This window comes from Fusarium oxysporum, chromosome XII, assembly GCF_013085055.1.
Source record: "Fusarium oxysporum Fo47 chromosome XII, complete sequence".
In the NCBI taxonomy this organism is placed as follows: Eukaryota; Fungi; Ascomycota; class Sordariomycetes; order Hypocreales; family Nectriaceae; genus Fusarium; species Fusarium oxysporum.
In genome coordinates this window covers 450,593-468,486 of record NC_072851.1, presented here as the reverse complement: position 1 = coordinate 468,486, position 17,894 = coordinate 450,593, and the positions used below count along the sequence as shown (strand labels likewise).

The window sequence follows — 17,894 nt, the reverse complement described above, 5'->3', positions numbered from 1 at the left end:
TTCCTAGCTATTATTAATTACTTTAAGGAATTTAGGTATTACCTTAGAGGAAGTAAATACCTAGTAAAGGTTTTTACTAACTATAAGAATATAACTTACTTTATAATAATATAAAAGCTAAACTAATAATAATTATACTATATAGAATACCTATATAAATTTAACTTTATTATAATATATTATAAAGGCATAAATAATAGATATATAAATACTATAAGCTAATAACCTAACTTTAATATAAGAACTATTAAAACTAAAAAATAACTATTAGAAAATAACTCTAAGGGAGAATATTAGTTTATTTAATTAGTTAAAATAATTATAAGAATAATAAAAGGACTAAAACCCTTATTAGAATATTAAAGCTTATTATATTATAATAGCAAATAAGACTTTATTAACTAGCTTAGAGGATTATAATATAACTAAAATAATAGTATAACCTATTTTAAAGGGAAAATTAAGATACCTAATAAACATATATCTATAATCTTTAATTACTATTATAACCTGGGTTTTTATAATAAAGACTATAAGAAAACATAGGACTAAATAAAGAATACTTATAATAGCTTTACCTTAGAATATTATATAAAAAACCTAGTAGAAAACTATAAAAAATATAACCCTATTAAAATAATCTCTAGGACTATAAAAAGAATAAAAGCCTTATTAAAGAAAAATATAACTTCCTTTGCAAATTTTATTTATACCTTCTATATAAATACCAAGGAGTTAAGAAAATACTAAAATAACTCTAAGAATAAGGATATAAGTATAAGAGAAAAGATATTAAAAAAATCATAAAATAATATAATTTATATATAAAAATAAAGGCATAAAGATATAAACCTTATAGATAATTATAACCCTTACTAGTAGTATAATAACCTTAGGACTTAATTATAATAGACTTTATAATTAAATTACTTTTATTAAAAGAACCTTTAATTAAAATCTTTTATAATAATATTATAGTTATTATTAATTAACTTATAAAATTCTCTTATTATTTACCCTATAGGGAATTAATAAATATAAAAGAACTTTCTTATATTTTTTATTAATATATTATTAGTATATATAGGTTACTTATAGAAATCCTTTTAGATAAAGGATTTATATTTATAATAATATTTTAGTAATTACTTATAGTATAACTTAGATTAAATTACTAACTTATAATAATATTTTAACTATAAGTTAATAAATAAACTAAATAAATAAATTAAGTACTTAAGTAATACTTATAATATTATATTAACTATAAATAGAATAATTAAGTTAAAAAACTACTAATAGCCTAACTAGTTTATAATACTATATATAATAAAAGCATAAAGCTTATACTAACTTATACTAATTTTAAATTTATATTAAATATATATTATAATATATAATAAGAAAAATTAATTAATTTAGCTATTATACTTAAAAGTAATAACCTTAAAAATCTATATAAAGAAATAAAAATAAAACTTAAATTTATAAGAAATTATATAAAAAACTACTATAACCTAAAATAATTAAAAAAATTAACCTTTTTAGAAGGAAATATAATTTACCTAGCTATAAAAAATATTAAAATAAACTAACTAACTTATAAACTAGATTATAAATTTATTAGATCTTATAAAGTATTATAAAAAATTTTAAAAAATAACTATAAATTAGACTTATTACTAAAAGTTAGGCTCTATTTAGTCTTTTATATTTTATTACTTAAATTAGTAGTAGATATAATATAAGTTAAAATAGGTAATAAACTATAAGAAATCTTAGGATTAGAAGTCTATAAAGCAGAAGTAATTAAGAAAACCTATATAAGAAATAGTTAAAGAGAATACCTTATAAAATAGAAAAACTACCTAGAAAGTAAAAATATATAGAAACTATTAAAATACCTTATTAATACCTAGTAACTCCTAAGGAATCTTTACTAGAAGCTAAAGAATTAAGGAAGGTATTAAGGCCTAGAGAATCCTACTTAGATTACTTAGCTATAGTAAATTAATCCTAGAAAGAACTATTAATTATAGCACTCTTAAGAATAACCTACTTATCTTACTCTGCCTTTTTAAGCTTATCTATAGAGTTAAAACTATATTAAATTATATCTAAACCCTTTACCTTAACTTAATAATACTAATACCTTAAATAAGTAATTTTAGTAAACTAAGTATTTATTATATTATAAATATAAGTAGACTTTACTTAAAGATTAATTAGTTCTTTCTTAGTAGCCTTTTTTTCTTACTTTAAATAATACTTCTTATTAATAATTTTTTTTATTAATATTAAGTTAGTAAAAACTATAAAAACATTTTTATAAATAAAAACATATTTACTATAATAAAAAGATTATAATTATTATAGGATATCCTAGATTTAATATAAGGATTATATTAATTTAACTTTATAAGGTTAAGAATATAAGAATCCTCTATTTTCTAATAAATATAGTTAAAATAAGGTATAATAAGATTCTTAAATACTATAATAAGGATATAAAGAGAATTATAATTTTTAATAGAAGTCTTCTTAGCTTTAAATATATAATTAGATATCTTAAGGGGATCATAGGATTAAGATTAAACTTACTAAGGGATAACTAATAGAAAATATATTAATTAGGCCTTAAGAATAAGGCCTAAGGGAGGGGAGAGATTATATTATAACCCTAATAGTTTTATTATATATACCTTATATTTTCTACTAATTATTATATCTCCTGCTAAAGATAATTAGTGCTAAGACTTTATAATTAGGGTTAATTTATTATAATTAGTATTAATCCACCTAGATTACTACTAATCCCTTAATAACCTTACTAATTAATTATAACCTCCTTAAGTATATAAAATATATTTATTAGCACCTTTATAGATTCTAGCTTACTAGCTATTAATAAAACTTCTTTATATTAATTAAGCCTAATATACATTAAATCTACTATTAAGAGATGTAATACTTTAATAAGCTTAGTATTATGCCCTATGCAATCTGCCAACAATAAACCTAGCACGGCTTAGTTTATCTATAGTTAGGAACTAACTATTATAATACTTATATTAAGTTTTTATTTTTATTTTACTTAAAAGGTTTTTAATAGATTTTTATAATATGTTATATTAAAGTCTATTTATTAAACTTAGGTATATTCTTTAATTTAATAATTAGTTATAATTATAATAATTAGGTTTTTAAATAAATAACTAGTTTATATTAGGTTTATATTTATAAATAATATAAGATATAATATTAAGTAATATAAGATATTATATTTATTAATAATTAAGTAATATAATTTAGGCTTATTAATATAAAGATATTTTATTAATAGTTAATAAGCTAAGTTTTATTTAATAGTTAAATAATATATATATATATTAAGATATACATAAGTTAAATATAATTAGTTTTACTTTATTTATCTTTCTTTATTATATAAGTTAAATAATATATATTTAACTTATTATAAAATAGGTAAATATTACTTAGAGGGGAAAGTAAGGCACTTATTTTTATATATATTAAAATATATTAGATTATAATATATTTTTATATTTTATTTATTTATTATATATATTAACTTTAAGTTAATATATTTATAATTATTTAAATTAATAATATCTTTAAAAGTATAAATAATATTTAAATTAATAATAAATTTCTTTTAAATTATATATAATATATTTACGTAGTTAATTTAAAAATATTAACTTAATAAAGCTTTATTACTTTAAAGGTAATAAATATTTAAATTATATTAAACTTTAGAGATATTTAGATATATCTTTTAATACTACTATATAAACTTAAGAAAAAATATTTATTTATTTCAAGCTATAAAAAAGCTATAAGTTAAAGAATTAATTATATAATAAAGTTTAACTTACTTAGTTTAAAAGAAATATTTTTATATAATAAAACTTTTATAAAAGACATTTAGTTAAATTAAATATACATTATAAGGAATTTACTTACTTAATTAGCTATAAATAACTTTAGCAATTTCTTAAGTGGCTTAGTAGCCTCTTGAAATAGGTACTGGCCTTGGTTGGTTGTTAACGGGGGCCAGGTGTTGGACAGATACAGTTCTTTCTGTTACATCCAGAGCATTTTGCCATTTTGCCTATAAGGAAGATGTTTTGTTTTCTGATAAATTTAAAGACTTCGTGTTGATTTAGATTTATAGTTATAAAGAAGGATAAAAGTAAAAAATTAACTTTAATACAAACTCATAGAATATATGTAATTTGACTCTAACCCCGCACCTTTCAAACTCTGCATGCCACGTCAGCTTATGTCTTAGTCGCGTGGCATAAGTTAAGCGAATCAAACCACAGCGTTGTGCTCTACCGCTGGTCAAACACTTTGGAGAGGGTGGTCAGCTGGAGTATGGTGTGACATATTAGATACCGTGGGTCGCGATAACCGGACTTTCGGGCTTAAACCCGGTAGTCTGTCCCCCTTACCTTAGGAACGGCCAACGTCCTAATGGATTGCTAACTCTTGATGATTTGCTACCTGTTTATAACCTCCGTCAGCCCCCGCTTCAACGCTTTTTTGAAGTTCATCTGACGTGGAGTATTTAATTCTAAGACTTTCTATTAGAATCTTCATTGCAGATAAAAAGAGAATTCCAATATCTCCTCTCGCGACCATAACCTTCCCGCCGTTAAGATGGAAGCCGTCGGAGCCGTGGCTTCAATAGCATCGCTTACTGAGATCGCCGTCAAGTCATTTCGTGCTATCGCTCAGCTAGTCAGAGACGTACACAACGCTCCAAAGGAATTCTCTCGCCTGGCTCAGCAGCTGGATGTTCTTCAATGCGAACTTTCTCTATTATGCGAGTTTGAGCGACAAACAATAAAAAGTGATGAGCTACTTCTGCTCCCAACAGAAATCAGGCTCCTTGAGCGAGCCCTTCTTTCTGCCAATGAACATATATTAGAGCTTTGTAGTCACTTTGACAAACTCAAACCACAGACATATAGCCATAAAGCTAGGCTGCAGTGGGCACTTAAGGACAAACCGCAGACGCAGGAGTTATTGAGTGGTCTGAGCCACATCGAAGCCAGCTTAACAAATGTCTTGCTACTGCTCAATATGTAAGTTCTTCTAATATTAGTAAACTTCAGAAGAGGTTGGTCTTTTTTTATAGTACTAGACTGATATGTTCTCTCAGCCGTCTAAGTTCTATGTCTTTCAAAGTGGCCTCATCAATGAGAGAATCTCATAAGCTCAGCATGCTAGGACAATACAAAGGATCGATAAATGCCAAACAAGAAGTCTACGATGGCCTGTCGCTGCCTAGAAGAACACTCTCATCTCTTTTTGATCGCGATCCTCAATTTCAGAATAAGTTTTACGGATCGTGGTGCTCAGCAGATAACCCGTTATTCGCGTGGCTGGGTATCCAAGTGCTGCTTACCACATATGGTAATGACCTCCATAATACTCTCTTCCTCTATAGCAAGTTTCAGCTGTGGAGACTGCTAGGCTCTAAAGCAATCTATTTTAATCTAGGCCTTCGTGCATTACCTCTTGCTAATTTGGGGTTCTCGATACTGCGAGGGGGTCTTTCAGTTAGGTCTATAGTGCCTGAAGGGTCAGAGCTGATGAAGGCTTGTCAACAAGGGGATGTCCTGACAGTCAGAGCATTGTTCTCTTCTCGCAAGGCAAGTCCCTATGATGTAACGTTATCAAACTCTACACCTCTACGAGTAAGAATGTCTCCCACCTTATGGATCTATGCTTATAATTCGGCCAGTATGCCATTGAAAGTGGATCCTTAGCTCTGGTTAAATTTCTCTGTTACCACGGTGCTGATGTCAACACCACATTTGGAAAATTTGAGACGTTAGTCTTTTCTGCCTATAAAATTTACTGTTTTGCTAACGCCTTTATATTTATAGGAGCCCTTTAGAGTGGGCTTTTAGAGCAAGACAGATTGAAACTGCACGATTCTTCCTAGAAAAAGGGGCTAGTCTTGACTATCTCTGCTATCGGGGTTGGACGCCAGCTATGCTGCTATTTCAACCAGACTTTCCAGAAGTTCCTCCACAGTTCTTTGAACTGTTAACTTGCTACTCTTTTACCGACTTTGATGTACAAGATCGATTCGGATCAACCGTCCTGCATCGAGCTGCTTCATGGGGAACAGGTGCAGATGTACATGCCTTACTTCAACTTGGAGCATCACCTATGTTGACAGATGGAGACGTAGGATGGACACCTATATTTGAAGCTGCAAGTACTAATAATATTGACGCTGTAAGGCGGATTGCAAAGGATATGCCTCCGGATTTTGTTCACTACGTTGACTTTAACGGCTGGACTATACTCCATGTGGCGATTGAGGGTGGCGGACTTGAAACAATTACCTTTGTACTGGAACTAGGCGCCGATCCATTTCTGCCTGTAAGAATCAAATGTGAGGATACCGGTGTTGCAGAAGAAAAATCTGTTATTGAGTTTGCAAGAGCTAAGGGGGAAACTACATACCGTCACTTTCTAAAGGCGCTGCAAAAAGTAGGGCATAGCATTTCTAGTGAAAACGATTTAGAGGAAGAGGATATATTTTGGGATGTATTGGAGGTTAAGGTGGTTTAAAATACGCTTAACATTTGGGGTATTTATATTATTATTTTACTTTAAATTTATATTAAGTAATAATTAAAAACTTTAAAAAAAGGTTTTAACTATAAGTAATTTTAACTAATTTAATACTTTAAGATTTTTTTAAATTACTTTAAGAAAATATAATTAAAAATTTTAATTAATATATTTAATAGTTAATTATAATAATCCATTAATAGCAGGGGATCTATTATTGCAAAGTCCTATAGTTTATTATATATAACGTGTTTTATAAGCGAGTGTCTTATATAAGCGAGTGTTATATTCTACTTCCCCAGAGTCTACAGGAATTTGGACATCTTTTATTCTTCTTACGCAGACATAATGAGTACGACAACTACTTTTATGAGCACACAGAAATAGAAGGCAATTTGTGGACAACAGAATTTCATTTGTCCTTCCATGTTTTAGACCCAGAGCACCCGGAGGACAAAGAGGGCAAGGATGACCCAGACAGCGCTCCTACAACAGGCCTGATGAACGATCCGCCTTTGACTGTGGATAGAAATTATGTCAAACTTGGCAAGGTGGCCATGGGCTTTAGGTTTGATGGCGACCTCTTCGACCGATACTGGACTTGTCACTTTCTAGACAGCAATCCACAAGAACACTGGTCAGAAGAGAAAGTCAACAAGCAGGTTAAGCAAATACTTCAGAATCTAGAGCCCCCCGAAAGACATGTCCTCAATTTATCGAACGAAAGGAAGGCCCCTTGGCGTCAGCGAAGAGTTCTTGAGCTGCTTTTGTTTCAAAGGATGATTGATCAGATGAAGGACTACACACTCAAGATCCTTGAAAAGGTAAAATCCGACGTTTGGAAGAACACATCAGAAATTGAACCCCAGCACATGACTTCACCATTCGACGAAGACGAGGCTACGTTTGAGGGTCTGGACTTCGATACTTTCCAAAAGACCAGCGACCGCTGTCAGCGTTATGAGCGAATGCTACAGAAGGTCGACCAGGATATGACAGAGAACTTTGCCAAGATTGAGCTGTGGCTTAACCGGGAACATGAACGTCGGACCGAGCGGCCACGATGGACCTTCAATGACGAAATCAGGTATCGCAGTATTATCTCCAAATTGAACGTCCAAAACGACCACACGTTGCAGGATCTACGGCGCAGCCACACGAGCATATCTAGCTACAACGAAAGCCTGACCAGAAGACTTGAGAGTCTCCGAAACGATCTCGAGCAGCGCCGTGCAGATGACATTAAACGATTTACGTACGTCACTGTTGTATTCCTACCCCTTGGTTTCGCTACCGGTATATTCAGTATGAGTAATGCACCCGCTGGTCATACACTGTGGAAGATGGTAGTCACAGCCTTCACGGCTCTGGCTACGACTTTCATACTACTGTTGCTCTCGGAGAGGTTGGAGGAAGGCGCTAAGTTGGTTATCAAGACATACCCCGAATGGGTTTTGTGGCCTTGGAACAAGATTAAGAAACTGGGCGATAGAACTGCCAAGGAAACACACAAAGAGGCGGAACAACAAAACGAAGGACATGCCAGAGAAGAAGCTGGAAACCGGGAGTCCGGGAGTCAGAGGAGAGGAAATGGAGCTAGTAGTATGGTTTAATGCTCGATCCGGTTTATCATGAATCAATGTGTTTGTTTGTACACGCGGTTCCAAGCCGCGAATGGTAATATGTCGTTCAAGCTCCTCAAAGTTTCGATGTCACTTTCGCAAACGGATTTCGGAACGCCGGTGGGTCCGACCTGAACAAGTGAATATATACATGAGCATGACTACTGGTAGCAGATGCAGCCACGGGAAAGGCTCTAACTGGGCAATGAAACGTTGAACATGGATGGTTGAGCTTTAGAAGACGGGGCTTATTCCTATGTGCGGCTGCTTGTCAGTTTACATGATTCTTATTTAAACCCTGTACAGCTTGCGCTAGCGATCGGAGCTGGCCCGCGGGTCTCCGGCTCCCAGGGTGTCTAGTAAAAACCGTCCTACCAAAGCCATCGTCAACCTCGAGATTGACGTCTGCTTACTTTCACAGACAACAACATAACTTGTAATCGGACGCGTGTCGATGTTCGTGCGTGAGATTGTTTATGATCTGATCGGACTGTCAATTGCAGATGTCTTACCAACAAGGTCGATAACAAAGCCTCAATCCACCAATAAGCTCCCATGATACGCAACGTCGACATGAACTGATCGAACAAACCCTGAAACACTCTAGGCAACTCCATCCGAGTGCGAAGCCTTGTAAGGTAAAGCGAACCCCTCAGCCTCAATCAAAGGTGCCAGGTTATCCCAAAACACGACTCGAGTTGGTGCCCGCGGACGCCCGACGGAATGAATCAAGCCATGATTAGCCCAATCACGAACACGCTAGCGTCACCGTCACGAACAAGGGCCACGTCTACCAACGGAAAAAGACTAGCTGATTGGCTAAACAACCCTGCCAATTTACCTTGAAGCCAACCGAGCGTGTCACCGTCTTACAGTGGTAGACTATTCCATTTTAATAAACTTCGTATAAAATTGTTGTGTTCATGCTTCTGAAAATTCATAGTTAAACCCTTAGTTCGCTGGTCTATACATACTTTAACTTTCTCTCATCTGCCGAGGGTTACAGCTGCACTATGTCGTCAAACATGATCGACCGCCTTCGTAGCAAGAAGAGCGCCAGAAGTCTAAACGACAAGGACAAGGTGTTGAGGAAGCTCAGCCCTGTGTGGGTGCTACACCATCCCGCAGTCTCAAAGGTTGAGCTAATGCTTTGCAGCGAATGTTTCCAAGCTGCCCACTATTCATTGGGAGCAATTATCGGTTGTGCGATATCATGTCGTTATCGTATTCCCGAAGCACTCCTCACCTCGGATGCTGCATCATTCCAGAAGCTTGTTGAGAATGCTTTCGCCCGCGCTATCCTGCAGCATCCGCTGTTCACGGTTGGACGAATTAACGCGGACTCTAAGAAGCAATACTGGGTACGGCTCGATCAAATCGACTTGAATAATCACGTAGAATGGCGGACAGTCTCTGACCAAAAAACCTACGAATCGATGCTCCATGCTACCTTACAATGGCAAGTCAATGAGCCCTATACGAATCTCGAAACACGACCCGGGTGGCGAGCGACGATACTTCAGCCTACCGATTCCAACATCATCGATGTTATTTTTGCTTGGGAGCATACAGCGGCGGATGGGAAAAGCGGAAAAGTCTTCCAAGACAGTCTTTTCACTTGTCTCAATACACCAGACGACAATGCTGTCATTTCCAAAGACCGCGTCTTTGAGGTCCCAAACACCGAGCTCACGCCTCCATTGCATCACTTGATCAAGCTACCCGTCTCGCTACATTACATTGTCGGTGAAATCGGGCGCGACGTTATCGCTTCGATGAAAGCGAAGGAACTACCGCACATGGCAACTTGGGCACCAATACCTACAGAACCATCAAAGACAAACCTAGTGACGATGAAAGTTGCGAAAAACGGACTAAAGCCTGTATTAGACGCCTGTCGTCAGCACGGCACCACTTTGACGGGGCTTATGCATGCGCTCATTGCGGTATCGATGGCGAAAAGACTTGCTGAGATCAAAGCTTCTGCGTTCTTATGCGGTACTCCTGTTTGCCTGAGACAATTCCAGAAGCCAGGACATCCCAGCATCGATTTGAATAAGACGGCGATCAACAGCGTGGCATACTGGCCGTTTACGTTTGACGAGGATCTTGTCGCCAAGTTTCGGGAACAAATTAACGAGGCTGAAACACAGCGAGATATGAGCACAGGTCTGGAAGCTACGGTTTGGTCGTCCGCGAAAGCTATCCGAGACGGGCTATCTGCAAAGCGGGACTTGGGTACCAAGAATGATCATATCGGGCTGGCCAAGTTCGTCAAGGACTGGCAGTCTTTCCTCAAAGACCATGGCAAAACGCGATCGTATTCATGGGAGATCAGCAACCTTGGTGTCATAAAGGGCAAGGCGGAGGGTGAGGGCGATAACTGGGCTATTGAGAGTGCTACGTTTACTCAGACTGCGCCGACGTTTGGATCGGCCTTGACTTTCAGTGTCATCTCTGCTAAGGGCGGAGATTTAGCCATGACGAATACCTGGCAAGATGGGGTTGTTGAGGAGGAGCTGGCTTTGGGTGTGAGTTCTGATGTTGAAGGTTGGCTGAATGAGTTGGGGAATAAGGGCAGTATCAGATTTGGGGCGGTTGAGATGTCGAGCTGAGGATAACGAGGTCGATTGTTGGTGTCAGTGCAGGAGATTAGTCTCATCGCGGATATAGAACGATACCACTTGTCAGCGATTCAATGTTTATACTCAATATACCTAGTGCTATGTCGCCTACACTAGCCACCTATTATTGGATCAGAGCCCCAAAGAAATCTAAAAGAATACACCTGTAACCTGTTTTTGTCTTAGGATGTTTTCAACGATGTCCTAGTTGGTCGTCCTCGAGATTTCGTCACAGATGCATATTTGTCAGGATGCCATGATCGAGTCCGTCGCCACGTGCGATACAACCAACAGACCATAACAACACTCCATGGTAGACATATAACCATGAAATTCAGTGTTTCAATATATTTTACCTCTAAAACAACAGACCTATAGGAAATTCCCCAAGAACCAAGGTCGAGATTATCGCTATAGGACAGCCCTGGAGGAGGTGGCAACGATTTTGTCAAGGCCGCCTCGCATTCTTCAGAGATGTGCCCAGTTTTCTATCGGATAAAATTAGAAGGGCTGATACCTTTGATAGTGGATGGGCCACTTACGGAGTCTTCTTTGCACTGATCTAGGTAGTCCTTCAGGGCTGACCACTCGGCGAGTCTGAGCTGTTTGTCTGAGAGCAGCAGGCCACGGAAAGCTGGAAGAAGAGCGGCAATTGACACAGCTGTGCTGACAAGAGCAAGGATCCAACCACAGAGAGATGAGAAGTACTTTTGAAATAGTATTTTGAGACCTCGGGTACGGGACTCGGATTGATGGTCAGCCGGCCCCAGCTCGACGTCTCGCGGCAGAGGCGCCAAATCTTGGCTCGTCCTAGGTTCGTCGTCTGTTGGCATTGAGATACACAGTTTTCTAGAAGACTCCCGGTAGAAGACAAGTGCTTTTAGGTACTAGAGGAGAGAAATTGAAGAGCGTGATTAACGGGTCTAGATGAAAGCGGAAGTCATACAGCGCGGTCAATTGTCAGGAGGGGCAGCTGAGCCTCGTGGCTTGCTCTAGCCAACCAGAAGCTATAATCAATCTAGCATAGCCACCGACAAGGCTGAAAGCGAAGCAAGAGCATGTTTTACTCCTTGGATTATTTCCCACGGTCCTAATTCTGCCTAGTTCACGCAAATGATGACACAATTGGTTGCTTCAGTTAATCTCCAAATCTGTCTTGAACGGGGGTTGATTATGGAGGGCGCAGGCTTATTTATCGACGACGAATTATGGCTTGACAGGATCGGTTGCAGTCTGTCGGTGACTTGCTGGCTGGTACAGGACGCTAGGCTAAGCAAACGGTTCACCCTCCCCAGGCTCATCAACACCAAGCGCAATCTTCCCAACTGTAGTACTACCCTCCACACTCTTATGCGCTTCCTTCAACCCCTCAAGCGTTAACCTAAGACGAGTTCCAACTGTAGAGAAGAGTGAACCGTCTTCCATCAGACGAGAAATAGTGCCTAGCATCTCATGATAATCTTCGACGCCTGTGTTATGATACGCAGCAGAGCCCAGCCAATCCCATGAAAATGTCAAGGACTTTGACATGAATTCTGTTCCGTAGAGGCTCACGTCTGCCTGAACGATGGTGCAGACCTTTCCGAATGGTGCGCAGATTTTGGCGACGGATTCAGTGTATTGCTCGGTTCGGGCGACGATGTAGACGTATCCATGCTTGTAAGCAAGAAGATCGCTATTGAAGGGAGCATAGAGGACTTACTTGATGGGAACGTCGAGATTCAGTTCTTCAATCTGCTTTATAAGGTCTTCCCGGTGGTTGATAACATGAGTAGCGCCCATCCGCTTGCAAGAGTCGATCGTCTCAGGTCGCGATGCAGTAGCTACCACGACCGGAAGCTTCAGAACTCTTCTCGCAAGCTGAGTAGCAGTAATGCTTTTATATTTACTGGCCAATAGCCAGAGAGAACTTAATATAAATGTTTACTTATATCTAAAATATATAAAGCCTTGTATTTATATATTTTTACAATTAAGGCTGCAGTTAACACCACTAAGACGCCAAGCCCTAAGAACCAATAGCATCGGTGGGGTATTATGCAGCGTCGACCACTAAGATCATGTTTTCAAACACCCTGCCCAGCCAGATGAAACAGCAATGTTTTTCCAGTGTCGCTGCGGACCCCTCATCTCACCATTTCTTTTTTTCTTCTCTTTCTTGGTCGCTTGTTGTTATCAATTTCAATTATGTCCGACCCTGAAATCTACACCGTTGGCTGGGTGTGTGCGCTCTCAACTGAGCTCACGGCGGCCAAGGTCATGCTTGATGAAATTCACCCAGAAATACGCTCCATCCCTCCTAGAGACTGTAACCAGTATGTCTTAGGCAAGATTGGAAGCCATAACGTGGTGATTGCTGTGCTTCCCGAGTCAGAGTACGGTTTGGCATCTGCTTCGAATGTCGCTACGAACATGTTAAATGCATTCCCAAATATCCGCATTGGACTCTTAGTCGGCATAGGCGGTGGTGCTCCTACATCTCGGAACGACATACGTTTGGGCGACGTTGCCGTAAGCTCTACTGGGCGGGGAACTGGCGGTGTCTTTCAATACGATTATGGACGGACAGTTCAGTCTCAAGAATTCAATACGACTGGATTCCTCAATCAACCCCCCGCCGTTTTACGTGCTGCAATGAACAAATTAAAGTCTGAACACGAGATCAACGGCCACAACATACAGGAAACAATCCATGAAGGCCTAAAACGATATCCTCGACTAAGAAAGAAGTACTCCCGCCCGCCAATGGCCCATGATAGACTATATCTTTCCTGCATTACCCATCCATTCCAAAATCACCAGGCCTGTATCGATGTTTGTGGCGAAGGCACTGTTGACGAGCCCAAACTTGTACAACGAGACCAGAGAAAAGAAGGTGATGATGATCCCGAAATTCACTACGGTATCATTGCTTCGGCGAACCAACTTATGGAGGACGCCATAGTGAGAGACAAACTGGCACTTGACCGAGGTGTGATCTGTTTTGAGATGGAAGCAGCGGGATTGATGAATAATTTCCCTTGTGCTGTTATCCGAGGAATCTGTGATTACTCAGATACACACAAGAACAACGAATGGCAAGGTTATGCAGCTATGACGGCGGTAGCCTATGCTAAAGAGCTTCTATGCCAGATCCAACCGACGAAAGTTAAAGAGGAAAGACGCATAAAAGACATTCTAGAGCATGGTTCGTAGCTGAAGACTATTTATCAAGCCCTTTCTGACATTTGAAGTTCACAATAGCGTTGTGGTCATCAATTCCAGGCTGGAACAACAAGAGTAGGCTTGTATTTCTTCTGATCATACTAGATATTTGGCCTGGACTAATATTGCTATGTGATAGTAAGAAACTTACCCAAATCAATGATCGGACGGAAATTGAACAATATCGACAAGCTCTCGAAAGACTTCCCTTTGTTAGGGAAGCAACATTTGACTCCTACAATGAGTCTCATAATCCCTCATGTCTGGAGAACACTCGAGTGGACCTTCTGGAAGAAATATCCAGATGGGTCGAGGACGATGAATCAAAGCCTGTGTTCTGGCTGAACGGTATGGCCGGAACGGGGAAGTCGACGATATCAAGATCTATAGCCCAGTCTCTGTTGACTACTGGCATTCTTGGCGCCAGCTTCTTCTTCAAACGAGGGGAAGCAGATCAGGGAAAGGCGGCTAAATTTTGTCCTACAATCGCCCGCCAGCTCGCTGGAAAGCACCCTTGCTTCGGCGCCTGGTTAGAAAAGGTCACCATCGATAACCTGGACATCGCTAGCAAGGGGCTGAGGACCCAGTTTGAGAAACTCATTATCCAACCCCTTTCTGAGGTTTGGAACGGAATGTCGTCCATCAAGCCAACTATAGCAATCGTAGTTGACGCATTAGATGAATGCGACTCGGAACAGGATGTCAGGCTTCTTATACGTCTATTTTGCCAGATCAAAACAACACGGAACGTCAGAGTCCGTATCTTTCTGACAAGCCGACCAGAACTACCAATTAGGCTAGGGTTCAGCAATGTAAGAGGAACATATCAGGACCTCATCCTTCATCGGGTCCCACCACCAGTTATCGAACACGATATCTGCATTTTCTTCAAGCACGAACTAAAGAAGATTCTCTCGGATTGGAATGACTCCGTCCCCACAGCTCACCAGTTACCAGTGACATGGCCTGGCGAAGATAGCTTACGAACATTGGTAGACCGTGCTGTTCCTCTGTTCATTTTTGCTGCCACTATGTGTCGTTTCATCGCCGATAGAAACATGAGCCCGGAAAAAAGACTTTCCCAAATCCTCAATCACCCCCATCGAAACGCCGCTGATAAGATGGAAGTCACCTACGTGCCAGTTCTAGATCAAATACTGGTTGATTTATCCCAGTCGGAGAAAATAGCGTCACTTGATGAATTTCGCCTAATCGTTGGAACTATCATTACCCTCGAAAGTCCCTTGTCGGCACTGACCCTATCTCGAGTCCTTGATATTTCACAAGACAGAATTTATAACCAACTTAACAAGCTTCAATCTGTCATTCATGTCCCGGAATCTGAAAAGGCGCCAATTCGGGTCTTTCACCTCTCTTTCAGAGATTATCTTGTTGAAGGTACCAATAAACTCAATGTGTTCAATATCGACCAGAAGACAATATCACGACGACTAACTAAGCACTGTTTGCGGATCATGAGAACCCATTTGAAGACGGACATATGCAATTTACGCCATCCAGGATCAGCACGTACAGATATAAGCGTTGAGCTCATTGATAACTGCTTGCCCCCCGAGCTTCAATACGCCTGCCTTTACTGGACAAAACACCAGGAAGCGGCACACTTACATCCTGGTGATATGTCAGAAGTTTCACTATTCATGAAAACACATCTCCTACATTGGATTGAAGCCTTGGTCCTGATGAACAGGACCTGGGAAATTTCAGGACTACTTAAATCATTACGCGTTGTTCTTAAGGTATGTCTCTTTAGAATTCAAAAATCCATAAAAGAAATCTATTGCCAGAGACTTACATAACTAACTTTGAATCAAGGAAGATTCATCATTGTTCGACTTTCTGGGTGATGCTGTGAGGTTTCTAGGTTATAGCGTCTCAACAGTGGATACACATCCGCTACAACTCTATTCACACGCTTTAATCTTTGCACCCCAAAAGAGCCTAACAAGATTGAATTTCGAGGCTCAAATACCTAAGTGGATAGCTTCTGTCCCTAAGCAAGATCATGAATGGGATTTGTGCCTACGCATATTCGAGCGGCCAAATTATAAGCGAGTGTCGTTAGAATTCATACCAGACTCGACTTTACTCTTTGTGGGCTTCTGCAATAACCACGAAAATGGTTTTTGTCTACTGGACTGGGATAGTGGAGAGTGTTTGCAAGAGTTCCACAACCGCTCAGATTTCTCTTCTCCTTCAGCACTTTCTCCAAACGGCAGAGTGGTGGCGATACCCAGGGGTCAAAACACTATCGAAATACGAGATTTCTGGACCTGTGAGCTAATACATGAACTACCAGCAAACCGCAAACTCCTTTTGGCGTTAGTATTTTCGCCAGACTCGAGGCTCCTTGCAGTTTCCCATGATGAAGTTTCATATGTATGGGACTGGACTTTAGAGACATGCTTATTTCATATTCCCCAACACTTTGAAAAGATCTATGGCGATTATCATACTGCATTCTCTGCAAATTCTGAACTCTTCTTGTTCCTCAATTCTTCCAGCCTCAGTGTATGGGATTGCCGAACCAGGGTCTGTCTGTTTGAGCAAAGCTATGAATGCCATGACATGTTTCTACATCCTATGTTCACCCCAGACAGTCAGATGTTCCTATTTTTCTCATCTTCGTCCGAATTGGAAGTTTGGTCGACCCATAACTTTCAACAAATCTCTGTTTTCATCAGTCATGATGAAGTCACAGGTCAAAGATTTACAATCTCTTCCGACTCAAAGCTTGTTGCGGTCGCCAGCCCGTCAGGCAATATCCGGGTTTGGAATATAGATACTGGCCAGCATATCTACACACTGAGCTTGTACTCATACTCCATACATCCCATCATCTTTTCACCAGACTCGAAATATATAATTGTCGGTACTCTATCTGGTTATATTGATATCTGTTGTACGAACACGAGACGCAAAATAAAATCCTTACAAGGTCATCAGCATCAAATCTCTTCAATATGTTTCTCTCCGGATGGTAAATCCATTGCTTCTAAGTCGAGTTATGATTTCGAGATTCGAATTTGGGATTGGAAGAAAGCAACTGCTAACTCTGATACGAAATTGAAATTGGTAACAGGGCAAGAACTTCCCTCTAAACTTGATAGTATCATGCCATCGCCCGATCTCAAAAAGCTTGCAGTAACAAACGAGATTAGTGTTGTTGAAGTATATCTTGTTGCTTTTGGAGCTCTTTTATACCAGTTTGGTGTTAAAAATAGCGTCTTTCACGGCTTCTCTCCTGACTCCACGCTCATCACTCTTGTTACTAAGGATAGGTTGACTGTTCACAACGCGGTCACCGGTATTCCTTTGTTGGAATCGAGCTACGGCAACAACCATAAATCAGACTTCTCACAGGATTCAAAATGGCTAGCATCTACTACAAGGCTTCATCCTTCTACATGTTGCGAACGGTCCCTCGTATCCAGACCTGTCGAACCGATGTCTTTTTCAGTCGAACAGGATATAAAAGTTTTTATCTGGCGACGGATTTCTGGTGGCTTTGACCCTATGTATACCCTCATTCATTCTGGTCGCGGAAGAATTACCGATATCAAATTCTCTTCTAATGCCAAGTTCGTCGCAGCCTTTGCAGAGGAATCAAGTCGCATCAACGACCCAGGAAACATTATAGTGTGGGGCATGGAATCTCTGTTAACTCAACCACTTGTGATTGAAAATTGCAAGGCTATCATCAGTTTCTCGGACTCAATCCTAACTCTGACAAGCTCAGCAGATGGATCCTTGCATACCTGGGATGTTGAACGCCGCAGGTCCTTGCATACCTGGGATCTTG

At 38.8% G+C, this 17,894-nt stretch overlaps 5 protein-coding genes across 5 annotated transcripts; 4 read left to right on the top strand and 1 right to left on the bottom strand.

The window, feature by feature from the left end:
* The first annotated feature begins 4,594 nt into the window (after positions 1-4,594).
* FOBCDRAFT_171429 (ankyrin repeat-containing domain protein) lies at positions 4,595-6,635 on the top strand. The gene is made up of 4 exons (XM_059608470.1): positions 4,595-5,114; positions 5,192-5,729; positions 5,777-5,865; positions 5,922-6,635. Exons 1-4 carry the CDS (start codon positions 4,687-4,689, stop codon positions 6,616-6,618), a joined length of 1,752 nt encoding a protein of 583 aa, XP_059468149.1. The 5' UTR covers positions 4,595-4,686; the 3' UTR covers positions 6,619-6,635.
* A 334-nt stretch (positions 6,636-6,969) lies between these two features.
* On the top strand, positions 6,970-8,234 carry FOBCDRAFT_209092 (uncharacterized protein; the record flags this gene model as incomplete). The annotated part of the gene is made up of 2 exons (XM_059609264.1): positions 6,970-6,973; positions 7,003-8,234. 2 exons carry the CDS (start codon positions 6,970-6,972, stop codon positions 8,232-8,234), a joined length of 1,236 nt encoding a protein of 411 aa, XP_059466352.1.
* Positions 8,235-9,117: 883 nt separating this feature from the next.
* Positions 9,118-11,025, top strand: FOBCDRAFT_324668 (alcohol acetyltransferase-domain-containing protein). Its single transcript, XM_059612120.1, has 2 exons — positions 9,118-9,348; positions 9,400-11,025. Exons 1-2 carry the CDS (start codon positions 9,257-9,259, stop codon positions 10,856-10,858), a joined length of 1,551 nt encoding a protein of 516 aa, XP_059466351.1. The 5' UTR covers positions 9,118-9,256; the 3' UTR covers positions 10,859-11,025.
* A 1,111-nt stretch (positions 11,026-12,136) lies between these two features.
* Positions 12,137-12,736, bottom strand: FOBCDRAFT_149326 (uncharacterized protein; the record flags this gene model as incomplete). Its single annotated transcript, XM_054707773.2, has 2 exons — positions 12,137-12,542; positions 12,570-12,736. Coding segments are annotated over 2 exons (573 nt in total), but the record flags the coding sequence as incomplete, so codon positions are not given.
* A 308-nt stretch (positions 12,737-13,044) lies between these two features.
* FOBCDRAFT_254382 (WD domain protein) lies at positions 13,045-16,638 on the top strand (the record flags this gene model as incomplete). The annotated part of the gene is made up of 4 exons (XM_059611116.1): positions 13,045-14,054; positions 14,264-15,831; positions 15,908-16,471; positions 16,597-16,638. Exons 1-4 carry the CDS (start codon positions 13,055-13,057, stop codon positions 16,636-16,638), a joined length of 3,174 nt encoding a protein of 1,057 aa, XP_059466350.1. The 5' UTR covers positions 13,045-13,054.
* Between the last annotated feature and the right edge of the window lie 1,256 nt (positions 16,639-17,894).

Bases quoted from the DNA above. Each gene is read 5' to 3' on its own strand.
- FOBCDRAFT_171429 (XM_059608470.1), top strand. From the start codon at position 4,687: ATGGAAGCCGTCGGAGCCGTGGCTTCAATAGCATCGCTTACTGAGATC. The intron at 5,730-5,776 runs GTAAGAATGTCT...TAATTCGGCCAG, and splicing joins CAAACTCTACACCTCTACGA to TATGCCATTGAAAGTGGATC. The intron at 5,866-5,921 runs GTTAGTCTTTTC...TTATATTTATAG, and splicing joins ACATTTGGAAAATTTGAGAC to GAGCCCTTTAGAGTGGGCTT.
- FOBCDRAFT_324668 (XM_059612120.1), top strand. From the start codon at position 9,257: ATGTCGTCAAACATGATCGACCGCCTTCGTAGCAAGAAGAGCGCCAGA. The intron at 9,349-9,399 runs GTGGGTGCTACA...AATGCTTTGCAG, and splicing joins TTGAGGAAGCTCAGCCCTGT to CGAATGTTTCCAAGCTGCCC.